Genomic DNA, 25,981 nt, shown 5'->3' on the forward strand with positions numbered 1-25,981 from the left:
TAGTAGTAGGTAGTAGTAGCTAGAGAAAGTATTCGTACGGGTCTGTGCTTTTTACCACACAAAAAGACACTCATTTACTGCAATTTTGGCACAGACCCGTACGAATACTTTTGTCGCCGTACTGTACTAAAGTCAGACGGATGAGGCACGTGGGCGGAGTACAGAGGGGTTGTAGGGGGTTGTAGGGGGTTGTAGGGGGTTGTAGGGGGTTGTAGGGGGTTGTAGGGGGTTGTAGGGGGTTGTAGGGGGTTATAGTGGGTTGTAGTGGGTAAGAGAGGGGTAAGAGAGGGGTAAGAGAGTGGTAAGAGAGGGGTAAGAGAGGGGTTCCTAGGGTTATGCCTGATAAAGCTGATATGATATGCATGTTTATTTATGGGTCCGTATGCGCATGTTAGTGGCTATGAATGCCTGCGATTGGAAGGAACGACTACGGACCACGTGGCCGCTGAAGAATTAATTTACATGCTTTAGGTTTAGATGGGTAAAAGAGTCATATACCATGTAAACTAGTAAAAAAGAATCGCTTACCCTGTGATACTATTTTTTTATTTTTCTACTGTGCAAACCGTAATAGGAAGCCCCCCCCTATTCGGCCCACTTTCCCCGATCCCCTTCCTCTACCAATTCGACTAACACCATACTGGCTCTGAAAGCTCGAAAGCCATCTTATCGCCTTGCTGAGTCGCCAGCCGCCGCCCTCATTGTTTCATGGGCTTGAACCTCTTCCTCCTACTCCGTCCTCGCGCTGTAGAACCTGTGGATAGACAGGTCACAACGCCAGGACATGCCGCCGTCCTCACAATTGAGGACGGCGGCTTCTACGGTTATGGGCTGGGGCGAGCAGGGGCGGAGGCACTATGTGGGGAGGGCGCATGGTATATTGTTCTTTTTTGCAATTACATACTAGTTTACATGGTATATGATTCTTTTACCCTTAGGTTTAAACGGTAAGCTCCAATCCAGCCGCTGTTACAAGGGGAAAGTTCAAGGGTGGGCGTATGGGCAGTGTATGGGTGAGTATATATCGAGTCGTACATGAGTGTGCCATATGAGCCTGCTTGTATTGTATGAGTGATCAAAAACTGGGAATGGGCGAGGTGGTGGTTGCAACGACAGGCTGTGACTGCCTCAGACAAGACACGCCCACTGGTGGCTCCTTGATGCATCTCCATGGCAAGATGGCAAGGCGTCCCAAGCCGTCTCATCCGTCCCATACCGTCTCATCCGTCCCATACCATCTCATCCGTCCCATACCGTCTCAACCCCCTCTGCCCCACTAGAAGATTGTGAAATGTCTTCGCGATGGCGAACATGTACATAGTATGTTACGGTGAGTGCGGGATCGGGTTTGCGTGGGATGCAGGGTGGTGGGGGAGAGAGATGGGATGCTAGCTGGTTGTTGTACAGGCTGAATTGCTATCGCGCTACGGGATATCGGGATGTGGGTATTTTGATTATGAGAGAGGGGAGTGGGCTGGCCTGCAGGGACGACATGGGGCGGTAGGGGGGAGAGGGCGGGTGCATCCGGTGGAGCTAGTTAGGGAAGGTTTGGACGCTGATCGGGGGGTGGTTGTGTTTGGCGGCAAGCTACATTTTTACACGATTGGAGTGATGAAGGATGGCAAAAGGGGAGGACACCAAAACACCAATTTGTGCACAACAGCATAAACTCATGTATCGATCACATATAAAATATGAGGCGAGATACACCATCGATTTGCGCGCAGCCCTGTACGTGGCTTTTATAGCCCCCCCACTCACAAAACTTATGAACATAACCTCCCTATATAATGCTGCCGACTACTATCACTTGCCACCTCCGTTTGGACTTAAGCATCAACCTTAGCACCTAAAGGATATCCTCTCCCTCTTGTATAGAGAGACTACCTACCCCCTTGCATTATACGCCTCTTGCGCTTCTTTTCCCTCCCGTTTTCTGTTCATTTGCCGCTTGTAGAGCCTTACCTTCTGCTTTAAGTAGAATAGCAGAATGCATCATAACCTAAGCTCCTTTAGCAAGCTGGCTTAGTGTGTCATTAATTGAGCTAGGAGAGCTATTCTAATGCTGTATAATGCAGTTCTTAATGTGCTCTGTTCAAAAGTTAAGCTCCCTTATAGTTTGAGAAGTCTTTAAAGTCTAATTGTTACTCTTAACTATAGGAGGAGTTAGAGTCCTTAAGTGTAGATTTAAGTAAGAAAGGACATTCTATGGCTCGTACAGAACTAATCCTGTTGCTTAGAACCCACTCTTGATATTCTGCTCTGTAAATGCAGCATTAAATGCTTCTTTAAATGTAGAGAGAAACTCAAGCTTTGTGATATGATTTAGCCTGTGCTATACAAAGGTTTTAATCTAAAGCCTCTACAAAAGCTTTAATAGAGCAAAGCAGCTAACGTCAAGTGGCTAAAGTATGTACGACAAGTGTGGTAGCATATAGAGAGTGGTTATCTTCTGTTCTTGTATGACTGTTTGTATGTTGATTAAAGTATTAAATCCACTCATACCTAATTGAATTTAAAGTCCACCCATTCTCACTTAGTGTAATCACCTAATCATGTAGTAATCCCAAGTCCTCGTACTAAGCAGAGAGGTGGTTCTGCACCTTAAAATTGATAAATGGCAGGAGTGCCTATCTATACGAATTAACACCTTAGATAATTGACACCCATTCCCTATTTCCTAGCTATGTAGTCTTCAGACAACTCTTTGCTTCTAAGCTTATAACCACCTTTAGTAGCAATAACTCCCATTATAAAGCCTGATTTATCAAAGTTGTAGATATCTTGCTCTAAGATACTATTTTTTTGCAACTTTGTTTTATACAAGGTAAAACCACTCATAAATTATCTTAGGATCTTTACATTTTGCTCGTTTGTAATTGTACTTCTAGCTAAACTTTGCTTTAGTTCCTATACAACACTTTATAAGGTTAGTAGTCTAGTTTATCCTAATAGGGCCCCTACCTCATTTAGAAAGTAGGAGATTGGCCATTTCTTACATACCTTATGGCTAGGGTGGAAATCATGTGAATCTAGGTCAAGAATATACTAAACAAGAGCTGACTCTTTGTATAGAGTTAATTTTCGTAAGTTGGGGGTAGAGTCACGTTAAGAAGTAATACTCTAAGCATGTCATCTAAGTGTTGCTTTAGGGACATTGTACGACATTATTAATTAGATAGCTAGAAGTAGAGGTTTTAAGTTGAGTTAGTGTTACTATATGTTGAATTTTGTTAAGTTGACACGTTTCAGTGTTTCGGTACATTACTCGCTTGTATGTGTCACTTACATATGAAATAACGTAGTTTATAAGTAAGTTGCCTACACAAGCTCACTGCTGATTTTTTCTTAGCATCATACAAAATTATAAAATGTCCTAACAATTAACGTACATGTATAGCGAAAGCGCCAAACAAGCGGAAAGCGCCAAAATTATCTACCCTCACGACAAACATTGCGATAAATCTACCACAACATTAGAAATCAATTGAAACTACTCGGAGTCCTCTTCCTCAGAGGTGTCTATTACAATCTGACACGTGCGCGCATTGTGCCCAGTCTCACCACACTTGCCACAGCGACGGGCACGGGTTTCTTCCCTTGGCTTCCGACCACGGCTTGCCCTTATTTCCTGCTCTACCTGCTGCACAACATCCCTCTCATCCTGTAGCTCTTGCGCCCCTTGTTGACTAAGTGATCCTCCTTGCTGTAGTCGTGTTTTCCTAGCTCTCCGGCGCTTGCTTAGTACTTCATTTGCCTGTCGTAGGTTTTGGTTCTCTCCCTTTAGCAGTGCTAATTGATGCATTATTTGCGATGCACCCTTTGTAAACTGGTCAACAGCTGCATAGATTGAGGTTGGAGAGCTATTTTGATGGCGTGAAATCCGAGTTTTAATAAATGTAGACTGTGACATAGCTTCAATTGGGTTGTTTGGTGTCTGAGAAACCCAAGGTTGAGCAGTACCTGGGCGGGAGCTTGGAGGCGTTGGTGTCCTTAACTTAAGATCAAGTGTAGATATCACTCTCTCAGGGTCAAATGGAAGAAGCCCTGCCCCTCGGAACCTGCCTCGAATGTTACTTTCCGTCATTGTAGTGTTAAATGCAGCGTGGAAGGCAGGAAAGAAGTCATCCTTTGTAATATGAGAAATATGAGCCTGCATCATATCTTCAATTTGCCGACCATAGGCCTGCTTTAACGGGCCGAAACAGCCAACATCAAGTGGCTGGAGTAGATGAGAAGAGTGAGCAGGCATACAAAGCGTAATAATGTTGTGTTCCTTGCAGTACTCCTCAAACTCATCTGAGTGGTGGCTCTCATGACCATCAAGGACTAACAAGCGATAACCACCAACACTCCGGGCCTTTGTATGCTTCTCAAAGTGCTGAATCCAATCCATGCCTCTCTCGTTTGTAGTCCAGCCATTTTCAGTAACAGAAATCACCCAATCGCTTGAAAATCCACTATTCTCATACCAAGATGTAAGGTGGTTTTTGCCTGCAACAATGATAAATGGTGGTACTGCCCAACCTTGAGAACTAACGCCTTGGATTACTGTAACCCATTCCCGATTACCAGGCTGTACCTTCTTTGCTTTTGCCCGCCCGTCTGAGCTTGTTACAACCATAGCAGTTGAGATAACGCCCATCATAAACCCAGTCTCATCAAAGTTGTAGATATCTGCTTCATCGATACCATATTTTGCAATTGTGTTACGCACAAGCTCAAACCAGCCATTAATAACTTCTGGATCTTCGCACTTAGCCCTCTGGTAGTCGTATTTGCGCTGAAAGCGTGTCTGGAGCTCTACACGCCGCTTAACAAAGTTTGAAGCCCAACGCGACCCAACGCGTGACGCGTCGCGTGTTGCAAGTAGTCGACTTGCCATATCTTCAACAACAGACAGCCGAGGAGGAAACCCTTTGGCAGCTAGGTCGAGTATATACTGAACAAGGACGGACTCCTCTAGGTTAGTTAATTTCCGTGAGTTGGCTTGGATATCGCGTCGTGAAGGTACACCTTCTAGACGACGACCTAGCTTGCGGTGGTCCACAGAATAGATCCTAGCAGCAACTCGAAGGCGTAACTTTGGGTCGCTTTGCATAGCCTGGATAGCTAGCACTAATTGGCTTTCATCGTTTTTATGGGGCATGTTTTGTTGTTGAGGAATTTAACATTTAGTTGGGGGGTTTGGTCACCGCATCATTTTGGCGCTTTCGCTTGTTTGGCGCTTTCGCTATACATGTACGTTAATGAATTAAACTATTCTAACTCTTTAGCATTTGAATCATTAGATGTATCTATAATATTTAGACAAGTTTGTATGTTGTAACTAGTTTGTCTATGACGTCTACAACAACGTTTTTGCAGCTTAGTTTGCTTTGTACAACCCCTACTTTCTTGCAAATCAGCTTGTAATTGTATATTAGTAAGTCACTATACATATTTTGGCTTATCACACCAACAACAAGAGCAATACTACTCAACGATTGCTACAACCATCTATGATTCATTACACGTCATCGCTCCTTAGTTACTGGGCCGATATTACCACATAGCATATCTCTACAACCCTCTATGATTCATTACATGACATCACTCATACTACCACATGACATATCTCTACCAACTAGAGGCCTAGGAGCATGAACGATAGCTCTAAAAGCTCCTACGAACCTCTATGATTCATTACATGTCATCGCTCTTTAGTTACCCACAAGATTGGTTAAGTTATGACATAATTTGTCTATGACATAATTTGTCTATGACATAATTTGTCTATAGGGGTACTCTGACCTTGGACCTCCTTTTACTTCCTATAGGCTACGAACCTAAGAGATGGTTCTATGGGATTCTCTTACGTCGACTACAGTTACCAAGCCTGGTAAGTCATGGAAAGTCATGGAAAATGAGAGAACTACACTCCTTTAGCATAAATAGGATTGCCCTTTCCTTAAGAAAGGGCAAGCAGACAATACAGTAAATCGACTATCACATACTTCCACGTCTTTTCCAAGCTTCCAAGCATTCATCTTGTTACTCCTTGTTTCTGAAAAGTCAGTGAGGTGTTAACCTCTGACTTACCCCTGAGTTCCCAGACTCAACATTTGTTGCAACTTGTCTGAACCACTTCACTACATCACACACCTGATTGCTGCGTTGTGGAATAGTCTAAGCTACGACCCTTTGGCTCTGTTTTCTAAGACAGTGTGTTGTCTTAGTAAATTCATCCCTTCCTTGGGTGGCTAGATTCTCACATCTGGTGCACCCACCATTACAATTAGCCTCTCTTTAAGCCTCTAAGTCTTAAACTGTTACGATGGTCACAGAGGCAAAGAGAGAAGAAGAAGAAAGGAAGGAAGGTGAGGCTATCCCTCATTATATACAGCTGTTCACTTAGTGATCCCTTGTAACCTTAGTGGCTACCATAGCTGCCTGTTCCCATAGTTGCTAGCAGCTGTGAGCTGCGATCGTAACATAGATAGCTTTAACAGTTAGTAATCATCCTTCTTTATAATTGATGTTTTTTTTATATAGCGACATTAACTAAGCAAGTCATTTGCTTTATGAAGTGTAGCGTTTTCTCCTTATAATAACATCAATTCATGTATAACATGGATAACATAATATCCATGATATCCAAAGTTATCCACCACCTGATATTCCGTGGATCCCTGTGGATAACATGGATAACATAATATTGATGATATCCAATGTTATCCATCACCTGATATTCCGTGGATCCCCGTGGATAACATGGATAGCATAATATCCATGATATCCAATGTTATCCATCACATGAGGTTACAGCCATAAGCGCTAGCCATAGCACTAGCACTTAGCTGTAACAGTCATGAGTGGGGAAAGAGATGGTCAATGAGGAAATGGCATGTACGCGGTGGGCAGAGGCTGAAGCGACATAAGACCGCCACACTGTCATTAATAGTTGGTAGCTTGGCACTTCTATATATAACTGTGTGGCGGTCTTGCATACCTTGGAAATACTGTACTTGCAGGGATCAAATTCGTAATGGCTTTTGCCCATTACGATTTTTGACCCCCCCCACAGTCCCGCACCCAGTCCCGCACCGTCCCTCATCTTGACCTTTTCTGTCGCTTCGCCCTCTGCCAACCGCGTACATGACATTTCCTCGTTGACCATCTCTTTCCCCACTCATGACCTTCAAAGCACATTTGCTTAAGCATGAAGGTTCTCGGATCGCAGTATATGAGGTTTATTTCTGCGTAAATCGTATTCCTTGGCCACTCTTGAACACTTTGAACCCCTCTCACTTGAAAATCGGACTCGCATCGTCACCCCCATGCCTGGTTTGCGGAGAGTCTCCTTTTATATACTGTCCCTGGAGATCATGGTCCCTGATCGACAGGGCCTCTTGACTTCGTCTTCCCCTGCATCCTGCGTGGGTGGTGTTGGTGTGGCAAGCGGGAGTACAGTATTTGTTACAATATCAAGTGCGCCTTGCAGCTCGAGTGGGGGTTCAGGGGTGTGGGGAGCTTTCCGGGGTTGGAGCGAAGTTTTCAGTTGTGGAGTGAATTCTCAGAACTGGTCTCGCTAAAGAGAATTCACTCCACAACAACATAGCTGTATATAGATCAAGCCACTGCTCGAGTGCTCCTCTTCTCTTTCCTTTCTTCTCTAGATTGAGTTTAATTCATAATACCCAACTGGCGCCCTATGCCTTGGTGAACCGTGACATAAAACTCAATCCCTCTTATACCTGCTCTTTGAGCTGAACCCTCTTCTGAAATCGAAATCGAAATCCACTCTTTGAAAACCCCAGAACCAGAAACCTTATCCTGAAGTCGATTCCAGGACGATCTCGAGGCAACCCCTCAAAGTTGGCTTTCAACAGTCAGCTCGACACACACACACCACCTTCGCAAGTCAGACCTTTTACAACGCTCCCTCGACAAGGATATAACTGTGAGGGAAGTGCGCTCCTCTCGAGTGGCTCCTACAGCCAACAACTGCACAATAGGGCCTTTGGCAATATGTGTCTGACTTGACGATATAAACCGAAATTGAAATAGCAACTCGCTATGGCTTATACAGCTGAAGAAAAAGCTGCAATGGCAGCTCGAAATGATCCAGAACAAGACCAGGAATCCCTGGCAGAAGGAGCATCAATTCCAAGCTCTGCAAACCAAACCAATGAACTTCATGATCCTAATTTCAAATCCGAAACCTTCCTTCACACTCTGGGCAAAACAGCTCAAGAGAGACATGAATCTATACTTGCAAATCGACATGAAAAGGCTGAATGGAATGTTGAAACCTTTGACGAATTCCAGAAACTATCTGTCGCCAACCAGAAAATGGCATGGACTTTGCACAAGAACATTCTTCAGGACTATTTGGCCCTAGCAGAGGACTCAAATTCAATACTGGCTGAAAAGGATGATGCCATTCTCCAGTTACAGGAACTGATCCAGAGCAACGAGCAACAAATCACAGAGCAACAAACAATTCAGAAATATCTTGAAAAGCAAACCCAACAAGCTCTGAAGAATGAACCAGGACACCACTCTCACAGTCGATTGTCAGCTCGGATTCCAGACCCTCCAATTCTCACAGATGGGATAGAGCCAGCATTTGAAGACTGGGTTGTGAAAATTCGCCTCAAGCTCGAAGCCAACATTGATCATTTTCCAACACAGACTTTACAAATGAGCTACATTCAGAGTCGACTGGGAGGACTGGCAGTTCGACATGTCAATCCAAGGCTTCGACCAAACTCTACAAACAAATTGCAGACAGCAGAAGAAATTCTCGAACTTTTGGAAAAAGTCTTCAGTGATCCCGATCGAAGGCACACAGCTCAAACTGAGTATCGAAAGCTGTATCAGAGAAACAACACCTTTGCAGTGTTCTGGGCTGAGTTCCAAAGGCGCACGACAGAGCTTGATTACTCTGAAGAAACTTTGCTGGATGACTTGCGCTTCAAAGTCAACCAACAGATGCAGAAAGCCTTAGTGGCTGAAGTTGGAGCTACTACACTTCACGAGTTTGCAAAGAAATGCATGCTCATCGACCAGAACATTCAGCGGATCAAGGAACAAGAAGACAAAAGGAAGCCAAAGTCATTTTCGAACAACATGGGCCAAACTCAAAATCAGGGCCAGGCACTTCAAACTTCAATCCCTCAACCTACAATGGATTCCAACATGCAAAACAAGACGCAGAAGCTGTATTGACCACCGCATCAAGATCCAGCAAAAGAAATGCTCATGAAACTTGGGAAATGCTTCATATGCCGACAAAATGGACATCGATCTCGAGACTGTCCCCAGAAGCTCAAAGCTCAAGTGAATGAGGTATCTACAGCTGAGTCTATCACCGATTCGGAAAACGAATAGCCTCTAGACAAGTCATCACTAGAGGCAGTGCAGCCAGAATTGCAGCTTCTTCCTCGAGATCCAGTTTTGATCCGGACACCCCTTTCTTAGCTACTTGTAGAATAGGAAAATACAAAGCTATTGTCCATGCATTGATCGATACTGGTGCCACAGGTGGAAACTTCATTAATGCTGCTGATGCAGAAAGAATATGTGAAATCGAAGGGATAGCCCCAGTCGAACTTGTGAAGCCAAAACAAGTTGAAGGATTCAATGGAGAGGCTGCCCCTGCTATCACACATGCTATATATCCTCGACTACAAGTGGGAGAGCATGTGGAAAGCCTATGTCCATTATTCATTACTTCGCTGGGAAAACATTCCATCATTCTCGGGAAAGCTTGGATGAAGCAACATGGAGTTGTTCTCGATATGATCAATGATCAAGTCCTCTTCACTGGAGATTATTGCAACCATTCTATACCAGATCGAGCCCTCGAAACAGAGCCTATATCTAAAAGCGAAAGACAAAGGCCAAAGAAGAAAGCCAAAGAAATGCCTCCTCCGGAACCTGCTCCGAAAGTGGAAAAACCAAAACCTTGCACCATAGCAATGATTGGCGCAGCACCATTTCGAATGCTCATGAAGCAAAGAGGAGCTCAAGTCTTTGCTATATCAATGAAGGACATAATCGAGCACAAGAACAAGACCAAAACTGAAGAAATTGACTCTCGACTGATCCTTCCGAAGGAATTTCATGAATTTTTGGATGTTTTTTCAAAAATGGCAGCAGACAAGCTACCTCCCCATCGACCTTCAGACCATCATATTGAACTCGAAGGTGATGCAAAGCTGGGATATGCACCACTCTGGAATATGTCAAAGGAAGAACTTGATTTGGTCGAAGAATATGTCTTCGAGCACTTGCCAAAAGGGTTCATTGAAGCAAGCAAAGCCCCATACTCTTCACCCATTATGTTTGTGAGAAAGCCAGGTGGTGGTCTTCGATTCTGTGTTGACTACAGGAAGCTAAATGCCATAACGAAAAAGGATCAATATCCCATACCACTCATTGATGAAACGCTGGCCCAAGTCATAGGAGCAAAATATCTCACCAAACTGGACATTCGACATGCCTTCAATCGAATTCGAATGCAGACAGAAGAAGATGAAGACCTCACTACATTCAGAACTCGATTTGGATCCTACAAATACAAGGTCATGCCCTTCGGACTCACAAATGGTCCAGCAACATTCCAGAGGTACATGAATGAAACCCTCATGGATTACCTCAACCAATTCGTCACCGCATACATGGATGACATTCTTATCTACAGTGCTACTCGAGCGGAGCATACAGAGCACATAAGGAAAGTCCTACAGAAGCTTCGAGAAGCTGGACTGCAAGCAGATATCTCAAAATGTGAGTTTTTCGTCCAAGAAACCAAATTCCTAGGACTCATCGTGGGAGTCAATGGCATTCGCATGGACCCTGCAAAGGTTTCTACTATATTGGAATGGCAAACTCCAAAATCGCTCAGGGATATGCAAGCTTTCATTGGATTCTGCAATTTCTATCGAAGGTTCATCCGAAATTACTCCAGCATCATGAGGCCATTGGTAAACCTTACCAGAAAGGATCAGATATTCGAATGGACTCATGCATGCCAAACTGCATTCGAGCTGTTGAAACAAACAGTCACAGAAGCTCCTGTCTTGAGGCATTTCGATAGACACAAGACAGCCTATGTCGAAGCAGATTCCTCAGACTTCATCTCATCAGGAGTCTTGTCACAAAAAGATGATCAAGGGGTTCTACATCCAGTGGCATACTTCTCGAAAAAGCTAGCACCTGCAGAATGCAATTACGAGATATATGACAAGGAATTGCTTGCAATCATCAGATGTTTCGAAGCATGGAGACCAGAACTTGAAGGGACAGATTTTCCAGTCCAAGTCTTGTCTGATCACAAAAGCTTGGAATACTTCATGTCCACCAAGAAGCTGACAAGAAGACAAGCTCGATGGGCTGAATTCCTCTCTCGATACAACTTCCAAATCATCTATAGGCCTGGGAAGCAAAATGGAAAAGCAGATGCTTTGACTCGAAGGCCTGGTGACAGACCAGAAGGCAATGATGAGGATGATCGACAAAAGCAACAGCTTCAGGTGTTGCTACCACCTTCGAGGCTACATCCAGACATTCAGAAACTCAAAGAACAAGAGCTAGCTCCAGTGGAAACTCATATCAGAGAAATGACAATTCTTGAGAAAATCCAAAAGTCTCAACTGGAAGACAAATTCTGCAAGGCTACACTACAGAAGCTTGAGAATGGTGATCGAACAAGCAAAGAGGTTGCATTGGCTTATTGCGAACTCAAAAACGGCATGCTAGAATATCAAAATCGAGTTTGGGTGCCAGAAACCATTCAGGTGGACTTGTTGAGAGAAGTTCATGAACAACCTTCTATGGGACATCCAGTGTAATGGTGGGTGCACCAGATATGAGAATCTAGCCACCCAAGGAAGGGATGAATTTACTAAGACAACACACTGTCTTAGGAAACAGAGCCAAAGGGTTGCAGCTTAGACTATTCCACAACGCAGCAATCAGGTGTATGATGTGGTGAAGTGGTTTAGACAAGTTGCAACAAATGTTGAGTCTGAGAACTCAGGGGTAAGTCAGAGGTTAGCACCTCACTGACTTTTCAAAAACAGAGAATAACAAGATCAATGCTTGGAAGCTTGGAAAAGACGTAGAAGTATGTGCTAGTCGATTTACTGTATTGCCTGCTTGCCCTTTCTTAAGGAAAGGGCAATCCTATTTATGCCAAAGGAGTGTAGTTCTCTCATTTTCCATGACTTTCCATGACTAACCAGGCTTGGTAAATGTATTAGAAATCAAGTGCGACCCACAACTAGCTTGCTAATCATGTAGTGAACGTAAGAGAATCCCATAGAACCATCTCTTGGGTTCCTAGCCTATAGGAAGTGAAAAGGAGGTCCAAGGTCAGAGTACCTATAGACAAATTATGTCATAACTTAACCAATCTTGTGGGTAACTAAGGAGCGATGACGTGTAATGAATTATAGAGGGTTGTAGAAGCTTCTAGAGCTATCGTTCATGTTCCTAGGCCTCTAGTTGGTAGAGATATGCCATGTGGTAGTATTGGCCCACCCCCTTAAGGAGGAGATTTTCTTAATAACTTGTTCAATGAGTGTCCAAATGATATGCCGTGATGTATGTAGCATAAACAGATGTAGTAGAAGAGTTTTCAGCAATCGTTGAGTAGTATTGCTTCTGTTGTTGGTGTGATAAGCCAAGATATGTATGGTGACTTGTAGGTTTGAGGAGGAGATTTCTAAGTTTGCTCTTGAGTTTGATAGCAAACTGAGTGCAACGAATGTCAGTATGACATCCAGGAGCTGGAAAGATGCTGCGAGTCATGAAACAGCACTATTACTGGCCAAACATGGACAAAACAATAATTCGATATATCAAAAACTGCCATAGTTGTCGAAGATCGAAACCATCTCGAGATTCCTACAATGGACTTCTACAACCAATCCCTATTGGCAGTCGACCATGGATGGATATATCAATGGATTTCGTGACAGGATTACCACTCTGTGAAGGGAACAATGCTATCTTGGTTGTTGCATGCAGGTTGACGAAAGAAAGACATTTCATTCTGTGTTTCGCTGGGCAAGAAGGGACTACTGCAGAAGCTACAGCACAGCTCTTACTTCGACATGTATGGAAGCACCATGGTCTACCAAACTCGATAATATCAGACAGAGGTCCTCAGTTCATTGCAGAAGTCTGGAGTTTGCTCTGCAAAATTTGGAAAATTTCAGCCAAACTTTCAACTGCCTTCCACCCAGAAACAGATGGACAGACTGAGCGATTCAATGCAGAGCTCGAACGCTACTTGCGAGCTTATGTGAACTATCTTCAAGACAATTGGGTTTCATACTTGTGCATGGCGGAGTTTGCTGCCAACAGTTTGCCATCAGATGCAACCAAGACAAGTGCGTTTTTTGCGAACAAGGGCTATGAACCAAGAATGAGCTTCGATACAGAGCAGCAAGCATATCACGAAGCCAAACAAGAGCACAAGAACATAGCTCAGACCATGGCAAAGGTTTGGGAGTTTCTGCAGGATGAAATCACGCTCTCGCAAGCAAAAATGGAACATTTCGCGAACAAGAAAAGGAAACCTGCACCACGCTATCAAGTGGGAGACAGAGTATGGCTTTCAACTCGAAATATGAAGACACAGAGGCCATCAAAGAAGCTAGACCACAAGCAAGTGGGACCTTTTGAAATTCTAGAGCGAATTGGGCAAGTTGCATATCGGCTCAAACTTCCAAACAGCATGAAGATTCATCCAGTATTTCATGCCAATCTATTAAGACTTGACTCGAATGATGCAATCGAAGGGCAGCAACAGGAGCCAGAGCCTCCAGTCATTGTCAATGGCGAAGAGGAGTGGGAAGTGGACGAAATCCTCGACTCAAAAGTTATTCGAAAGAAGCTTTTCTACAAGGCAGCTTGGAAGAACTATCCACCGGATGAGACATGGTATACTGCAGAGAGCTTTGAAAATTCTCCAGAAGTTACCCAAGCATATCACAGAAAATACCCTCAGAAACCAAAATGAGAGCTGGAGACAATTGTTTTTTTTTTTGAAAATGGGATTTCTTGATCAGGAGATCAACTCTGGAGTAGGGGGGGGGGTAGTGTTACGATATCAAGTGCGCCTTGCAGCTCGAGTGGGGGTTCAGGGGTGTGGGGAGCTTTCCGGGGTTGGAGCGAAGTTTTCAGTTGTGGAGTGAATTCTCAGAACTGGTCTCGCTAAAGAGAATTCACTCCACAACAACATAGCTGTATATAGATCAAGCCACTGCTCGAGTGCTCCTTGGTGAACCGTGACAGTATTCAATTACCGCGATGTGATGAGCCACGTACTGTATCATGCTCGGAGTGCCTTACTGTATGAATTTGATCCGGGATGATTTGGGCTGAGGAGTACATTATATAACTCCATGCAATATCGATAAGGCATCCAATCTCTGCAACCTGCGCTGCTGTCAGAACTATGGAGAGGGCCGTGGACGATCCCATGTAGCCCAGGAACTCGGATGAGGAGACCTAATGGCTATTGGTAAGCCTAGCGTGTGGTGCTATCGATACGAGGAGAGCCTAACCCTAACCATCCACTCTCCTCACTGCCACCAGAGATGTCTTCCGGTTCATTACATTACTCTTATTACACATGCCCTTACTTGCCATCAAATCAATGAATACCGCAAAGCGTTTATGGAGGTCCTGTAGATCCAGTCATATGGAAAGGCAAAGGTACAAGGAATGGATTTCATAGGCGTAGATTATAGAAATGGTCTGCAAAGACACAGTTATGAAAGGGTTTGGAACAGTTTTTTTGATATATGATTAACTGTCACTTATATACCAAGATGTGCCAAGCTCGAAGTGATTCCTGTTATGATGGTCACAGAGGTCAAGAAGCCAGTCCGGAGAATAATAAGCTAGATTGAATCTAAAGAGAGAAGAAGAAGAAGAAGGAAGGAAGGTGAGGCTATTCCTCGTAATATACAGTTGTCCGCTTAGCGGTTGTAGCCTTGGCGGCTAAGGCTGCACCCGTAACAACCGTAACAACCGTAACAACCGTAACAACCGTAACAACCGTAACAACCGTAACAACCGTAACAACCGTAACAACCGTAACAACCGTAACAACCGTAACAACCGTAACAACTGTAACAATCGTAACAACCGTAACAACCATAACAACCGTAAGGCTATAATCATAACAATTCCATCACTACACAATCTGCTGACCTTTATCCACGTAGAAACATTTTAAATACAGCTGTAAAACCAAACAGTGACACGACCGCATACTAGAAAGGAGAGCAAAATCAGACGAGTGTGTTAGCTTATGCTTCCAAAACATCTCGTGACTGTTCATGGTAACGGAAGCCTTGGTGAGAACTGACTGCCACCAGAGCTACCATCCACTTAAGGTCTTCTTTTTTCCAGCTGAGTCTAATAGCTCGTCAAAAGACCTGGCTACCTGGATCTTGGCCAGGAAGTCAACAGCTTTGCAGTCGGCTGGCCATCGCTCCATGTCGTGGGCACTGCTGGCTCCATTCTTGTAGGCGCTCTTCTGCATCAGCTTCATGGTAATACTCAATAGAGACACCATATCTCGCGAACTTCCCGACCCGGAAGTGTCATTTCCCTGCAGCATTCCTGACCGACTGATGGCTGTGTTTGATTTGGGGACTTGGGGCAGGCAGCTAGCTCACCAATCTTTATATCTCCTTCTGTGCCGACGAGAATGTTAGAGCAGTTAAGAGAGCCATGCTCAAGTCGACACGAGGTGAGATACTTGAGCCCTTTGACAATCTGTACCAGTCAGCACGTCGACCTATCATAGTTGTAGGATGCACCTGTGCCAGTGCCGCCGCCAGCTCAAGCTCGGTAAGGTAGGGAGGCGAGTACACAATATTGTCAAGCATGACAGGAAGGTGCTGAAAGACGGCATAGTGAGAGCTTTCAAAGCTAAAGCAGTCAACCATGTTGTGGAAGTTCTGGTGCTGTACTCTCTGTAGCATGCGGACCCTCTGGGAGGCATCAGGTCCCTTCAGGCGCTTCACTATAAAAATATCATACGGGGGAGATCGATCAGCTACAATAGAGACATATCCACCGAGGTTCAGTTCGAACTTCTCACAGCAGCGGGCCCATGGCGATTCACAGGTCGTGAAAGCTGTCCAGAGCGGTGCTGGCACCGCTCTGGACAGCTTTCACGACCTGTAGGTCCCTGAGACCGGACTTAGTGGCTGTCTCACGGCTGTCCAGAGAAGCTTTTATATTGTGGCGTTGCTTAGGCTCATGGTCCTGCGATGCCATAACCTTTCTCTTCTTCGAGATCAGTGAAGCAAAGCCAGGAGAGACGCTCTCCTCTGGCATGTCGATTCGTGCGTTGGTGTCGAAACCAGGCCCATCGCCAAAGATGATCCTCGTCATACGATTGTCCTTGATGGAAACATTGTGCTCAAGGTCATCGGCAGTGGTTGAAGCAGACTGTAGTCGGTCATTGGCAGAGAGGGACTCCATTATTCATAGGCAAATGTAAATAACGGCAGCTGCGACTGGTGTGCAGCAGGTGGGCAAACGGAGCATTTATGTCAGAAAGACAAAGGGCCTGGAACATGTTAGAGATGAAAGAGAAGTGGACAGGCCTTTGACTACCAGCAGCAAGTTGGGGGGGTGTACCTAGTTAGAAGCAGCCCAGATGCACCGATAGTATTATAAGTACCACGCGACCCAGGGCACACTCATTCCCACTACCCTCTTCCTCCCTCCAGCCTCCATTCTAGTCCACTCCCTTCAGCCCTCAATATGCAACAGTCTCAAGCCCAAAACGAGGACTCCTTGCTTGAGGGGGAGTGTCGACTGAAGTATAAGGGTACTGCCCGCATCAGTCTCGACATGCTCTTTTTCCGCCAAGATCAGCCATGTGAATCAAACAAGAGACAAGCGGACTTCCTGGGGTTGTTTTCGGAAGGAAGGATGTCATCGACTGTCTTTCTGCAATCACGTCCCTGCGATCATCGACCAGGAAAGCCTCGATTCTGCAATGCAGCAGTTGGGGAAGACGGCGGATGCCTTGCTGACTAATAATGAGGTGCCTGACTATCCCCTGCTCGAATTTCTGACCAGCTTCCATCTTGAGTGTCTCCACAGCCGGCACAGGATCGAAGCTGGGTGTGGATTTCTCGATCCTGGGAACGATTGGTGGACGGTTGATCTGTACCTCTCAGGTAAAATCGAGGCTTTCTGAAAATACGGGGTCATGTTAACATGTGACTACCTAGACCTGAACATCAACCTGAAGACATGCCTCATCGAAGAATACTCCAATGAGGAGAAGCCCTCAGATGGCGAGATCTACTACAAGATGCAGCGCTACCATTTCCTGCAGAATTTCAGCTTTGAAATGCGGTGGAAGGCGCTCCTGCGAGGCAAGCGGCAGCAGTACCTGCTGATGCTCACCCGTAATGAAGCAATGACAGCGGCATTCGATGACTTGCTCGACATCCCAGGTCTCTGGGGCGGGATGAAGATCACTACGCTGCACAAAATGATGGCTCTGAAGTGTGATACGGTAGGCAGAGTGCTGACATGGTTGATTTTGGCTGATTTCTCATGCTACAGGAACTCTTACACTACCTCCGCCGCATCAAGCAGGTCTGGTCCGATCTAGTACGTGGCAATAAGGCTGCTATGGAAAGATCGATCAAACCACAGTGAAGGCTTTAGAGCTGAAGGCACCACGAGCGTCAAAAGCGAACGCGGAGTTCCTCCACATTCGAGTGTGTGGGGGGGAGGTATTCAGCGCCTTTGATGACTGCGAGCATGATAATATCTGGGCCAGGTAGAGTGCGTTGAGGGCTTAATTCCATCTCTCGCGACCTTCTTCAAAGACATCGGGTACTTGGAGCGCCTCACCAACTGCATCAAGCGGCTAACGGGCGACAATGTCCAGATCTCTCATGCCTTCAAGCAACTATTCTCCCCTGTTGATCAAAAAGACAGCCGCATACGGATCACGGACGGCCAGGCTAAGATTCAGGTCGCCGAGAATGCTTTTGTGTACGGGCAGGGAATGCGCAGAGACCAAGTCGATCTCGGGTACTGGCAGATCACTGCGTATGCCATGCGGCACTTCGCGGATATGCCAAAGGAACCAGTGAAGGAGGACCGCGTGATGCAACCTGCAGCGATGGCAGATCGAGCTGTCCTCCGCCGCTTCGCTGACTTGGCTGACCAGCTGGGGTTTACCGGCCCCAGGATAAAGCATTTGCAGCAGTACCCAGCTGCACTCGCCGAGCAAGCCCCACCATCGGAGCATCCTCCCCTCATTACATCGGGATCTGGGTGGGGATAGCTCATAGATGCGGCACCCCACTCAGGCTGAAATTCAACGAGGACCAGAAATATTGGTTTATCAATCACCTCCACAATGAGAGGGAGCAACAAGAAAGGCATCACGAACTTCTTCGTCCGAAAACAAGTTTATCTCGCCTTCTTTGGCTGGCCAACCTGGAGGCCTACTGCCCAGGGTGGTAGCCATGGCCGCTCTCCATCTCTCCCTGCTCCAGACTTCAGAGATTTACCTCAAGAATCAGGCCCTGATACTCAACACCACATGGTCGGGTCCTGAACGGACCAGCCACCTAGTACGCTAGAACCTGCAGAAGATGACATGGCCTTTTTGTCCCAGAAGCAGGTCCAAGCCAAACCCAGGCGGAAGGAATGGGTGATGGTGGTGAGCCAGAGCAGCCAGCGAACAGCTCGACGCCAGCCGAGGATGAAAGGTGGAAGCGGAAGCTTCTGGAACATAAAAAGCGAAGGGAAGCATGGTTGGAGAAGGAGCGGCTGGAGAAGGAGAGGCTGGGGAAGGAGAGGCTGGAGAAGGAGAGGCTGGAGAGGGAGAGGCTGGAGAGAGAGAGCGACTGGAGAGAGAGATAGACATCAACCTTATTAGATGGGAGGACGATACTTGGAAATACCTAACACCACTCGCAGTCAATCCAGAAAATCCTTCTAATATCGAACGCTTGGTCAACGATTACATCACGGAAGGAAGTCAGGGCTTTCAACACATATCTGCGAATGATGAGCCCCGCGGAATGCTTTCAGGTAGTCATCAATAATAGGACACACACAATCCTCCTAATCGCAGAAGATGAGCTTGCTATTGATGATAGGATGCATGAATCTGCAGCAAATCTCCACGCGGAGGCAACCAAGAGAGTCATTGGTTTGAAATGCAAGGCCACCGAAGATCTGTCTCACACTTACCACCCACGGAAGATGGTTGTCTGCACTGATGGGAATGAGCTACCGTGAAATGCCAGGTACTGTAGAGTCTTCTGCACCTTTGGGATGAGCTACCATCATGTTATTTGTACCGTCGTTTTGTTGGTAGTGTAGTGTCTTCTGTGCCTTTGGGAATGAGTTACCGTTTGGCAGGTTCCATTGTCAGGAAGTTCCATTTCCTTTGAGACTCACGTGGGTGCATAGTAAAATGGCAACGGTATCATGACATTGCAGAGTAATTTGCAACCAGGATTGCTGGGGCATCTAGAGAGTAATATAGCTAGAGAGTGACATTAAGTATAAGAGAGCCATAATTTTCCACGTGACTGTTACAGGTAAGGAAACCTTCTCGAAAATGCAGGTGAGGGTCGAACAGATCTGAGCCAGGGTTGGTGGCAGTTGCATTATCCACACCTAGTTTATTCCTTATCTTTACCCCCTGCTTGCTCTGGACCTTCTGCATTGCGTTTCCGTTGATGTTTCGCGTCAGCGTTATGTGGCAACATACTTATAGGGATTGGAAACGAATTCATCTTGCCAGTACTTAGTAAATACCTTCAAAATCAGGAGTGGACGTACGATTTCTTTCTTGGATGGTGGAAAACATGGGTTACTGACAGTGCATTGATGTATGTGATGTTGATTAATTGATTGAGGCAAGAGAGCTGCTCTATGGAATCTCTACGTGTGGAGGTGCTCGCTAGTCGAGTTCACTCAACCACGTCGTGCGGGCTCAATACCCAGAACCTCCAGAGTTCCTCACACCCCCCAGGCCACATAAGACGTGCCTCTGTATTGCATTGTACTATTTTACATTGTGATATTCTCGATATCTGTCATTTTGACCAAACCCAGCTGTTGAATGAAACGTGCATGCTTGACAGGAAACAATGGCTTTGTAAGACCATCTGCAACCATATCATCTGTTGCAATGTATTCCAATTTGACCATTCCCTTTGCGACTTGCTGTCTGATGTAGTGCCAATAAACTTCAATATGCTTCGTACGTGCATGGAATTGAATAGGCTGAGTGAGTGAGATAGCTGGTTTGTTGTCTCCATGAATGACAACAGGGTGAAGGTCAGGACCGAAGTATTTAAGCTCTGTGAGCAATTGTTGAATCCAGGCAGCCTCCTTGGCAGCGTAGGTCATGGCAATATACTCAGCCTCTGTTGATGAAGTAGCGGTGAGAGTCTGTTTACCGCTTTTTATGCATGAGAGCTTGCTCTGTTGTCGGAGTTGTCTGCAAATGTGGCATCGCTGTAGCCCACGAAATCAAGTCCTGGTGGACCAAATCGACCATCTTGAAATTGATCAAGGGTAAGAGTGGTTTGTGGAGTTGAAAGCAAATTGCAAGGTCTGGAAAGCTCTTAAGGTATCGCAAGACATGTAAGGCGTGATCCATATGTTGCTGGCTTGGATTGTTTGCGAATTGACAGAGCTTATGAGTTGCAAAAGCAATGTCAGCGCGTGTAGTATTTGCAGCATAGCCAAGAGCACCGATCATACTCTGGTATTCCTGACATAAATTCTCATCTATTGAACCGGTAAAAGGCTTAAGATGAACGCCATCAGGCTGCATAGGGTGAGAAGCTCCTTTGCAGTCTTCCATATAGTACTGCTTGAGAATTTTCTGAATATAGGTCTCCTGCGAAATCTGCATGGTTTTGCGAGTGCGATCACGGGTGATTTTCATTCCGAGGTAATGGTTAAGTGGACCAAGGTCACGGAGTTCGTATTTATCGCAGAGCTGTTGCTTCATCTCTGTGACAGTTTGGAGGTTGCGGTGGATGAGTATAATATCATCAACGTAGATGATGATGATTCCACCGTGCTTATGATGTTGAAAGACACAAGGATCTGCATTAAGAAGCTGGTATCCGAGAGAAACGAGGAATGTAGTGATTTCTTGTTGCCATAAAAGAGGTGCTAATATCTACATTCGCCTTCCACCTGGATTTCAATCTACAGATGCACACGGCCGTGCCCTTGTTGCTCATCTTCTTAAGGCTCTTTATGGACTTAAGCAAATCGTTGTCGATGGGACTATTAATAAAAGCACAGACAACATCGAGCTGAATACATTCGAGGTCATAGATTGTAACAATGGCCATGAGGAGTTTGAAGGTGGCTGTGCGTACAACAGCTGCATATGTCTCGAGATAGTCTAATCCCGGACGCTGTTTGTCACCACGGACAACAAGACGAGCTTTGCAAGAAGCTAATTTGCCTTCTGCATCGGCCTTGTATTTGAATACCCATTTCACAGGGAGAACACGTTGGTCTTTATGATGTAGAGTTTGAGTCCAAGTGTGATTTTTGACGTGTTGAGAGATCTCCTTATCCGTAGCTTGCTTCCACTCTTCACTAAAAGGATGGGCCATAGCCTCTTTTCAAGTGCGTGGTTCAAGAGGAAGATCTTGAATGTTTGGTTTATGATCCATTCCTGCAGCAAAGCAATATGCGACTGTAGGTGGAAGAATACAGAGAGCGTGTCCGTGGTTTTGACGCTTCTTTGCAAGATTATCTTTTTGTTGTTGCAAAGCTTGAGTATATTGCTGACCTTTCTCTGTCTGTTTAACTTTGCGTTTTGAGTGAGAGGAAGAGGAGACAGGTTGATCCTGAATATGGAGACGGTGTTAGTGTAAGGCAGGTTGAGGTAGATCAAGTTGTTGCTGTTGAGTAGGAGGTGGATCGATGAAAGACATGTCTTCAAATTCCTGCTCGAGAAGAGTCTGTCGACCAAGTTGTGGGAGTTGAATCTCTTGATTTGCAAGCGGAGTAGGATCTTCATGAGTAGATTCACAGTCTGATCCTTGTGGTGAAGAATCTTGAGGCGAAATCACCCCCCCATATGTTAGAGTGTGAAGATCAAGAGGAAGAACACCCCCCGAATCTACAGGGAGATCTGGATGGAAGTGGTCAGCATTAAGAGTAATATATCCAGAATCATCTTCGTCATCTGTATCCTCGCTGTCGAAAGTTGCAAGCGGGTGCACTGGATTGATTTCGTTCTCATTAAATGTGACGTGAGAGGTGCGGATGACTTTGTTTTGCGTGGGGATGTAGATTCGATAAATGTGATCACCTTCGTAGCCAACGAGTTTGCCTTTCTGAGCTCGGACATGGAACTTCTGTCCTTGAACTCTCTTTTGCTTTGGTATGTAAACATAAGCTGTACAGCCAAATGTACGCCAGTGAGCAATGTTAGGGAGAATATGAGTTTGTTCGCAGAACTCAGAAAGCACTTGATGTGGTGTCTTTGAATTTTCGTTCTTGCGAGTAGGTGTTCTGTTCATGCTTTTGAGAGCTGTTATGAAAGCTTCTGGCCATATCTTGTATGGAAGTCCACTGCCTTGGATCATGGATCTGAGATGGACTTCCATAGTATGGTTCGCCGTCTCGGCTTTGCCGTTCTGATATGAGTGGTATGGAGCCGATGGTTCATATTTGATTCCATACTTCTGACAAACCTCTTGAAGTTGTTGTTGTGAGAACTCTGTTCCTCCGTCAATGCGAAGTCTCTTGATGTGAGATCCCATCTGGTTGTGGTAGAAATTGATGAACTTAATCAAAGCAGGAAAGGCATCACTCTTATTATTATAAGCTTCTCCCCATCGGTATCCTGAAAAATCATCTGTAAAAAGAATGAAGTATTTTCTCTCCACGGTGTCCAGTGTTTGTAAGTGGGCCAACTGTATCACAGTGGATAAGATCTCCAACTGCAGTTGTCTTCTCTTGTGGTTGGTGAGAGATCTTCTGTTGTGCTTTTGTAACATGGCATGTTTCACAGAACTGTTGTTCTCCAGTAAGCTTGTAGCCAAGTTGCTTTGCAAGATTATGGATGGAATCCCATCCTGCATGTGCAAGGCGTCGATGAAGGAGATTGATGTTAATGGAGATGATGGTGGGAACAACAGGTAAAGCAAGTGTACCCTGATCGATGTGTTGATCGCCAATGCCCATGACTTGTGGGCAGTAAAGCTGAAGAGTAGGATGGAATGGTGTGTACATGACTTCGATCCCTGTCTCCTTAAGACGGAACGTCATAGTGTCTCCCATCCAGATGATTGCATTATCTGTTCTAAACTGCAACACCTTGGCTGAGATGATGCTACCAGGAATGGTGGGCGCGTAGTAGACTTCTGTAATCTGACGCGTAACATGGTTGCCATCTGTATCAACAGTGACAAGTTGAACTGTTCCCTTTTGATGTGCAAAGACAGATCCATTTGCGGATTCAACTTGCAATGGGACGATATTTTGTAACGAGATGAAGGCATCTTTGTTGTTGCAAAGATGATAGCATGATCCGGTATCGACGATCCACATCTCCTTATACCATGATTGTGAAGTAGAGAGAACAAGTGAAGGTGTAGATGCAGGAGATGGAAGCATTGCCATAGTTATGATGCCTCTCTTAGAGTTCTTCTTGGCCGTCTTCTGATTGTTGTATTTCTCTACCCATTCTGCCTTTGGTGTGAATCCTGCAATTGTGCTCAACTCGGGGTGGAGATGAAAGCATTTGTCAACTGTATGGGATTTGCCACAGCATGGACACTTGTCACGTGTGTTTTGACAGTGTTGTGGTTTTGACTTTGTATGTTCCTTGTTGTGACCATTAAAGTTGACAAGGTTTCCATCATTCTTCTGCTTTGATTCATCAAGAACAGTGTTGATGCAGTCGTTGATGTCTGGCACTTTGCCATTGCGAAACTCTTGTCTCATAGTAGCAGCCCAAACAGGATAGAAGTTGGAGAGGATGTGGATAAACTGGAGAGTTCTGACGGTGTCGGTAATGTCGCATTTGGCTTCATTTGCTGCAGCCAGGAGTGATGACCATTTGTTGATAAACTTATCCAGTCCCTTGCCATCCCATGTACAGTTGATCCAGTTTGTATAGTGCACTAGCATCTGCACAGGACCTTCTGTATCATAGCGGGTTGTGATGAGGTCGAGCATCTCCTTTGCACTTTCAAGATCTTGGATTTGTGCAGTGAGTGTAGCTGGAACTGAAGTGACGATGACGAGTCGAGCTTTTGCATCGTTGGCTTTCCATTTGTTGTAAGTGAGACTCTGAGCTCCGATGCGAGCCTTAATCTTTGAGTCTTTGAATTCGCCATCTTCATCGAGGTATTCTTCAAGGATGTTAGGCTTTTGGGGTTGAGTTGTATGGCCTGAGACGATGTCCCAAAGTGAGAGTGATTCGAGGTACATGCGTAAGGTTGCTCTCCAAGTCTTGTAGTTCTTGGAGCCTTCAAGTTTCGGAATCTTGGGGTCTTTCTCCATCTTGACCGTTATTTTGAGTTAGCCAATTTGATCTGGAGGAAAGGGTGGGGTTGAGGTGGTTGTTGATGTTGTTGTCGACACGCCTTGGTTGAGGTGAGATTGACGGGTTTGTTGATATGTGATAAGTTGTGAGGATACTCAAAGAGCTTTCCAATGACTTCCACAAAGTTGATTGTTGAATCAAACCAATGACTGCTTGTTATATGGGTGCATACGCGACCCGGGCTCATAACCTGACAGTGCATTGATGTATGTGATGTTGATTAATTGATTGAGGCAAGAGAGCTGCTCTATGGAATCTCTACGTGTGGAGGTGCTCGCTAGTCGAGTTCACTCAACCACGTCGTGCGGGCTCAATACCCAGAACCTCCAGAGTTCCTCAGTTACCACTCGTGCCGAGGAAGGAAAGAGAATGTTTGGCTTCAGTTGCAAGTTAATCCGTTGAAACGGTCAACAAACTTTATCCATCCCTGTCACAGGAACATGGTGGGGGTGGGGTTTGATATCGCAATGAATGGGAAACTTACACTTACTTCTAGTTGTTTCTGACTTAACGATAGAGCACCCGGAGCTAAATATGCTGGATGTGCAACACCACCATGTGGTTGCGATAGACTCATCTTCGTCCTTATGCCCAATTGCTCTGATAGCATGCTGGTTGACGCGCCGATCTCATGTATCGTCGATGTGGCAACAGGCTCCGATAATTCCGTCGGCGTATTCGGCGGGGTGGCTGGCATTTGATGGGACATCTCTGAAGCCATGATCAACACAGAGGACTTAGGTGGATTGATGTGCGTCATGGGAGTTAATTCGTTTCTTGTGACAGGATAACCAGTGGCGCAGATGGCATTAGGGTCATTGCTAGAGCCGCATTCAATTCTGTATCTGGGAGGCAAGTATGCATTAAATCCTTGTATAAGACTGGGATGCCCAGCAAATAATTCTGATATACGGCTGGTGACGCCAGGAGAGTCGATTCTTGGTAGCCATTATGTTAGCATGAAATGTGATAATGAAGTCGGCATGATTGGCTAGAGGGCTAACACTTTACTCTGGTAATCCAAGATGATTTGGAGGAACATTATATAGATATCCGGCTGATCAACGAATTCGAGTTTGATTTGATCAAGATAGCTGCGAGCCTCCTGGGAATCTGTTATCAGTGATGAGTTGATTTTCCTGTCTATTGGAAGATTCGTGATGAGGAAGGAACGAGAATGATTGCTCGGCTTCAGTTCCAAGTTACTCCGTTGCAACGGTGGACAAAAGTTCTCGGCCCCCGTCACAAGGGCGCATAAGACCTGATTCTGCCATTGCAGAGCGCTCACACTAACACATGGCCACGTCCCCACCACCATAGGAATATGGTGGTCTAGGGTTTGATATCGCAATGAATGGGGAACTTACACTCAACGTAACT

At 45.4% G+C, this 25,981-nt stretch overlaps 3 protein-coding genes across 3 annotated transcripts; 2 read left to right on the forward strand and 1 right to left on the reverse strand.

Moving 5' to 3' along the window:
* Positions 1-14,953: 14,953 nt before the first annotated feature.
* Positions 14,954-15,959, reverse strand: VC83_00143 (uncharacterized protein; the record flags this gene model as incomplete). Its single annotated transcript, XM_024463839.1, has 4 exons — positions 14,954-15,176; positions 15,390-15,630; positions 15,687-15,786; positions 15,831-15,959. 4 exons carry the CDS (start codon positions 15,957-15,959, stop codon positions 14,954-14,956), a joined length of 693 nt encoding a protein of 230 aa, XP_024328320.1.
* Positions 15,960-17,023: 1,064 nt separating this feature from the next.
* On the forward strand, positions 17,024-18,334 carry VC83_00144 (uncharacterized protein; the record flags this gene model as incomplete). The annotated part of the gene is made up of 5 exons (XM_024463840.1): positions 17,024-17,207; positions 17,262-17,551; positions 17,602-17,649; positions 17,700-17,774; positions 17,822-18,334. The coding sequence occupies 5 exons, from the start codon at positions 17,024-17,026 to the stop codon at positions 18,332-18,334; spliced, it is 1,110 nt and encodes a 369-aa protein (XP_024328313.1).
* A 184-nt stretch (positions 18,335-18,518) lies between these two features.
* VC83_00145 (uncharacterized protein) lies at positions 18,519-18,918 on the forward strand (the record flags this gene model as incomplete). Its single annotated transcript, XM_024463841.1, has 2 exons — positions 18,519-18,626; positions 18,694-18,918. The coding sequence occupies 2 exons, from the start codon at positions 18,519-18,521 to the stop codon at positions 18,916-18,918; spliced, it is 333 nt and encodes a 110-aa protein (XP_024328314.1).
* Positions 18,919-25,981: the final 7,063 nt, after the last annotated feature.

Source organism: Pseudogymnoascus destructans (genome assembly GCF_001641265.1).
Source record: "Pseudogymnoascus destructans isolate 20631-21 unplaced genomic scaffold scaffold_1, whole genome shotgun sequence".
Taxonomy (NCBI): Eukaryota; Fungi; Ascomycota; class Leotiomycetes; order Thelebolales; family Thelebolaceae; genus Pseudogymnoascus; species Pseudogymnoascus destructans.